General features: G+C 38.0%; 1 protein-coding gene across 1 annotated transcript in view; it reads right to left on the bottom strand.

Moving 5' to 3' along the window:
• Window positions 1-151: 151 nt before the first annotated feature.
• Window positions 152-6,755, bottom strand: part of LOC105623141 (zinc finger protein Xfin-like) — an 11,277-nt gene continuing 4,673 nt past the window's right edge. The window contains exons 5-10 of the mRNA XM_012204541.1: window positions 6,138-6,604; window positions 5,695-6,023; window positions 5,353-5,612; window positions 4,961-5,231; window positions 4,653-4,835; window positions 152-4,570 (exon numbers count right to left, since the gene is read on the bottom strand). Of these exons, the coding sequence (XP_012059931.1) occupies window positions 407-4,570; window positions 4,653-4,835; window positions 4,961-5,231; window positions 5,353-5,612; window positions 5,695-6,023; window positions 6,138-6,604 (5,674 nt within the window). The 3' untranslated portion in view covers window positions 152-406. The remainder of the gene's footprint in view (window positions 4,571-4,652; window positions 4,836-4,960; window positions 5,232-5,352; window positions 5,613-5,694; window positions 6,024-6,137; window positions 6,605-6,755) is intronic.

Raw genomic sequence — 6,755 nt, 5'->3', positions numbered from 1 at the left:
ATATATATATATATATATATATATATATATATATAGTACATTGCTTAATAATTCAAAATCGTATTATTCTTCGAAACGATTAATCGGAAGCTTGCAACATCGCGCAAGTGAATGAATGCAAAGCCCCTGGCAGATCAATGAAAACAAAACGTTTTCCATTGGAAATTGTCGTAATTTACTCTTTCTTTCTCTCCTCCCTCTCCTTTTTTCTCTCCCTTTTTACGCAGTCTATTAAAAATCCTCCAAAGCTATAAGCTATAAGCTTATTCTACTATACAATATTCGTTTTTCAAGGTACATATGTATGTAATTTCTTTTTATAAGGATCTTAATTTCATATTAATTATCTTACACTTTATTACAGATTTATTATCCTAGATGCTTCCTCTGTTTTGGCACTCATGTCCTACTGTTTTTGCACATCACTGTTCTCCTCGATATCATTCTGCATACTATCTTCGTTTTCCGATGTATCATGAACATAGGACATACTACCTTGCATCTCGTCCGTCTGCATGATGTCAGTTTCGTTTCGCGTTGGATAATCCTCTTCCTCGATCTCGTAAGTGTTCTCTGGATAAATATACTGCGTCGCTTCAACATTAGAGTCCTCGTTATCGATATCTAACACATTTTGTTCTATCAAAATTTGATTACCTTCCGCATCATTAGTCACCATTAACACAGTTCCGTCCAGGTTATGCACCTCATGCACTTGATTGTCTCCATCATCTTCTCTGTTATCCACTAAGTTCTCATCTACGGAATCTTCCTCAAAGTCGCCTTCATTTACTTCTATTTTTATGTACTCCGTATTAAGTTCCTCATTTTTTTCTCTGTTTCCAGCGTCGGAGTTGCAACCGGCATTGTTGATTACGTTACCATCCAAATTCTCGTCCCATGTTACAGACAAATCATTATTATTAGCCGCGAAGAAGTTGACTGTGTTTGATACATTGTCCGTGTCATTTGGTATTTCGGTTATTTCACACTCCTCTAAATCTTTAGCTATACTCAACGAAACCATTGGACTAAGCTTGTGTCTCGTGCGATCTGTCGCACCGCTGTACTCTTCAGATTCGTTTTCTGGTAACAAAGGCATTATTGGACTTAACACAGGCGGTCCATCGTCGTCATCTTCATCATCCTCCTCTTCTTCCTCTTCTTCTTCCTCTTCCTCTTCCTCGGCTGCAGCTTCACTCTCCTCATCCTCATTCTCATTCTCATTTTCATTCTCATTTTCATTCTCATTTTCATTTTCATTCTCATTTTCAGCCTCACTTTCAGCTTCACCTTCATCCTCATCTTCACCTTCATCCTGATCACCTTCTTCACCATCTTCTTCCTCTTCTTCATTTTCATTATTTTCCTCATCATCTTCCTCGTTATCATCATCGTCTTCATTATCAGAGTCTACATCGCTCGTAGCTTTAGCTTGTTGTAATTTTTCAACACGAAATGCCTCAAATTTGTCGGTGCCTATGTTTCCAGGTACATTAGAAATCAAATCATTTAAATTATTCGATGTAGTCTGTTCTGCAACTGTTGCTATGGATGTAATATCAGTTTTCTGATCCTCAATATTTGTCTCCTCTGGCATATTCTCCTGAATACCATCATCACATATCCTGAATCTAATATCGTTCAATTGTACAGCTTTCTTTTCCGTTGCGTCCACTTCCGTTTCTTCTGATTCATCGTCGCTATCGGAATTACATGATACACTATCACCGCTCGCTCTACTAGTAGTTCTCGTATCAGATTCATTTTCGTTTTCATTCTCTTCCTCCTCTTCTTCTCCTTCATTTTCGTTTTCGTCTTCGCTCGAACTACTATTACTATCACTGTCTGAATCATCACTATTTTCTGAATTGTCTTCTTCGCTATTTTCCGAATTGTCTCCATCGTGAATATCCCTACTTCCTTCACCTTCTGATTCAAAATCTGCTTCCTCTGCTTCCTCTGCTTCCTCAATGACTGATGTCTCGTCGGCGATTAAACTGCCCTTCTCATCGTTATCATTTTTTGCATTATCTTCATCTGCCACTGTATTATCCTCAAACTCCGATTTGCCATTGCAACCCGTTGCATGCTCGGTGAGTTTCTCCTCACTTGCAAAACCTTGCTGGCACTTTTGACATCGGAAGTTTCCGATATGGATGCTCATATGCAACAGCAATTTACTTCTCGCGTTATGATATCTACCGCATGTCTTACATGTGAAATTATTGCCCTCCGGCGATAAAACGGGAGCATGCTCAGCCTTCAGGTGATCGGCCAAGTCTTGGTAAGATTTACACAGCTTCAAACATACGCCACACGTAACAGCAGCTTCAGCGCGATGGAAACGAATTAGATGTTGCCACAAATGTTTCTTGGCGGGCCATTGTTTACCACAAACTTCGCACGTACACTCGGTATTGGTCGATTCATCATACACCTTGCGTGAGTCTTTTCTCGAGCATTTGCCGTTACCTGTCCCTTTCATCTGCGACAATGGCATAAGATTCGGCACAGGTTTTTGAGCTGACAATTGCAAATTGATGTCTTCGAATAGATTGAAATCGGGAATGTTCAAATTGGACTCGTTCGTAAGCGGTACCGGTTCTTCTCGTTGAATCTGATTATTGTTTTTCAGATGAGACTCCAGAATTGATGATGGAACATTATTCGGCATGTCAAATCTACCTATCGAGTTTCGTCGTGTACATACATTGATGTGATTCCAGAACAGAGTCTTAGTAGAGAATTGCTTTTTGCAATTCTTGCATTCAAAGTTGTTTCTATTTCTCATCTTGCGCTTGCCATCGCTATTATCCTTTCTGAATTTCTTGAACATACGGACGGGGTCTGTATTATGGACGTTCTGATAATGCTTAGCGAGAGTGTCTGAATTGAGGAAGATCTCAGGACACATCTCGCAATCATATGTATCGTTTGGTGATCTTCTACGTTTGCGAGAATCATTCGAACTTTCGTCACACATTTCTTCGTCAAACTCCAAATCATCTGGTTCCTCCTTTACAATGATATCAGGAGTCTCGTAACCCTCCCGCTTTGCACCAATATCCATTCTATATTCGAAAATAGCTAATTGGTCCTTTGGAACGTTATGCACATGTTCATAGTGATCGCGTATATCATTCTCATCTGTAAAAACGGCTAAACACTGTTTGCACGTAAGGAAAACTTTACCATGACACTTCTTCGTGTGATCAAAAGCCTTCCATTTGGATGCATATTGCTTGCCACATACCTGACACGTGTTTGGTTTAGAGAGAACGCTGCTATGCACCGCTTCGACATGTTTCTTCAAATCTTTGGGATCCTTCATCGGAATGAGACAAACCCCACAGGATACGCCGATCTCGTTTCGATGCAACGATAATACATGCATCTTCAGTTTCAGTTTATTTTCCACGGTGTCACCGCAAAAATCACAAACGTCCAGATTGCTATGATATTTGTGATCTTTTCGATGAGATTCCAAATCTTCTTTGGTGCGGAAAAGTTTTTTACAGCTCGGGTGGTCGCACGTCAGATCCGGATGATCCATATGATTGATACGATTGTGTGTCATGATACCTAGCTTGGAAGTGATCGTCTCATTACATAAATGACAAGTATATGTAGTATGATGATTCTCAATATGTTTCTGCAGACTCGCGCGATCTTTGAATATCCTTTCACAGGCCCGACAACGAGTCAACAATGCCCCAGGATCTTTACGATAGTTTTGACAGCCTTTCATATGACGACGGAGCAAATAGCGTTTATGGAATCCTTTGTTACATTTTTCACAATAATGCAAGACACCATCGTCTGCACTCAAGGACTTGGAAGTGACGCAGTTTTGATTGTCCTTACCTACTGTGGGCATGAATCTATGAATCTTTGCAATATGTGCTGCCAGATGATCCCTTGACGCACTTGTCTTTGCGCAATAAGGACAGGTCACGTCTGTATGTCCTTTGTGTACCCTATTTACATGTTTCCATAAATGTGATGTTCTACCATAACATTTGTTACACAAATCGCATGGAAAAAGATTATGCGTTATCCGTCGATGATTACACAAACTATCCAATGTCGTGAAACTAAGTTCAGGACACTGCTCGCAATTTAATTCTATTTCTGAAGCGCCATTACTGTGATCAGGTTTCACCGATTCATTGGTCGTTTCATTAAAACTGCTATTATCGCATGCAGCGTCCATAGCCGCCTCCAAGCCATGGATCTTTCTATGCCGAGACATTTTCGATTTATTGGAATATGGTCTACCGCAAATATCACAACAAAAATCACCACTGGTTAGTGGCCAATGTTTCGCCTTAACGTGTGCGCTCAATTGCATAACGTCGGAGAATACTTTCAAACAAACGCCACAAATTAGAGGCACTGTGTCTGCATGTACGCCCATCACATGTTTCCAATAATCAACGCGAGTAGGCCACAATTTTCCACATATCTCGCAGGTGTTTGGCGAAGGTCCTTGTATCGCATGATGCTGAAGATGTTCATTACGTAACGATTTCGTCGCAAATATCTTTCCGCAATTTTCCAATTCACACTAGAACAATGATGCGAACGAAATTAGAATAATATATAAAACAACGCGAAAGAATAAGTTTTCTTTCGTTTCTCAAACTTACTTTAATAGAAGATTCATTGTTATGTGTGTTGTTGATATGCAACCAACGTTCCCATTTGCTCGAATGTGAACTACCACATACTTCGCAAACAAAAAATAAATGATACTGCGCTCTATTACCATTGCCATTGACACTTAGAGTATTTCCACCACCCGCAGCATCTCCTAACGAAATCTGGTCAGACTGTAACAAAAGAAAATAAAATGTATGCCATTTAAAAAATTTAAACTATTAAATTTATATTATTGCGTTTACTAAAAATAACTGCAACTCTTATTAAAAAATTAACATGCATTTCAAAATATTACCTTGTGAGCATTTCTCTGATGTCGTATAAGATGATCCTCAGTTGGAAAAGATTTATAACAAATGTAACAATCAACCTTTTCGCCATCTTCTCCGTCAAAATCTAATACTTGTTCATTGCCTTCGTTACCATTCAAGTTTTCATTATAATAATTACTGTTCAATTGTACAAAACTTCCAGGATCATAGGCAGGATCGACATTATGTATTGAGACATGAGTGATTAGCTTTTTTCTCGAGTCATGCTGTCTACCGCATATCGTGCAACTATACCTGCATTCATAATCACATATTTATAAGCACTGATTTATTACATTTTATATAATGCATACTAGCGTACATTTCATCACATGAACTATAAAAAGAAAATAGACGAAATAGAATGTAATTATACCTTCTTTGTTCCGAGATTAAAAGCTTAGATCTTCCGTGATACATGAAGACATGATTTTGAAGTTGTGTATTATTAAAGCACATCTTTAAACACACTCCACAGGTAAATGCTGCATATTCCTTGTGCATTGCTCGTATGTGCAGCCATAATGATGCTCGATCGTTAAAATCTCGCTTACAAGTCTCACACACAAATACCGTTTCAATTTCTACATTCTCATGGTTGTTTTTATAATCCTTGTCATCATTCTCTAAATTTATCTATTTAACGTAATAACATAATATATTGTAACAATGTCTTTATGACATAATAAAAAGTACGAAATCAAAAATTTATCTTTACCTCAGGTGACGACGAGAGCTCTGGTGGGTCTTTTATTTCACTTTGCTCATAAACGCTGATGTCCACTCGATCGTTCCAATTCTGAGACATTACTGTTGCCTTTAGACACTTATCACTGTCGATGATAGGAGTAGGATCAACACCATGTAACACTGTAATATGCCTAATTAATGAAGATTTCAAAACAAAATCTTTGTTGCATAGTATGCAAATATATGGCTTTTCGGCATCGTGTCTAATCTCATGTTCTTTTAAACTCTCCACTGATGTAAAACTTTGTGGACAAGCTTCACAATACCATCTCTTCTGAGGATTTGCCTCGCCTTCTTCTAAATAATAACATATTTAAAATTAGGTTTTTATTAATATTCCATGTGACATTCTTTCAATTTTATTGTTGCTTTAATAATCATTAAATTAAATAATTAATAATTAAATTTTACCTGACTTAACTATTTTTTTCGGCTTGCCGCTAGACATCGAACCATCATCATCAAAATTCCGTTTTAAATTGTCTCCTTTAGTCAGCGCCTGTTTCAATATGGTTAACTGTGGATTTTTCGCCAATTTAGCCTCGGCATTCTTAAAGTCTTTATTCTCGTCATCCAAATCTATACTCGAGACATCGGATGTATCAGCGAAAATTTTATTATTCTGTGTTTCGGTTTGACCTAATAAATCTGTACGTTGTTCCTGGATACATATCTGACGATGTGCATTGAAATCTGCTAGATCCGTAAACACCATCGGACATGTTTGGCACTGGTAACGTGTTTCCGTACGCGTTAGAGGAACCGATAATTCTGGAGGTGGTGGTAGCCCAGCGTGTCGTGATTTTATATGTTCATCGAGATTATATCGCGTCGAGTATATACGAGAACAGTACGCACACGTTACTGCAGGATGTCCCCTGAGAAGAAAGACAAATATTTAATATTAATTAAAGATATTTTTAATGTCTTCTCAAACGACAAGATGATGATACAATAATTATGAATCGAATTGTTAGAATTACATAATTTTTAAAATTACTTGAGTCTCTCTCTCTTTCTCTCTCTCTC

This window comes from Atta cephalotes (assembly GCF_000143395.1).
Source record: "Atta cephalotes unplaced genomic scaffold scaffold00054, whole genome shotgun sequence".
Classification (NCBI taxonomy): Eukaryota; Metazoa; Arthropoda; class Insecta; order Hymenoptera; family Formicidae; genus Atta; species Atta cephalotes.
The sequence above is the reverse complement of the archived record's forward strand: the minus strand, read 5'-3'. Positions and strand labels throughout refer to the sequence as shown.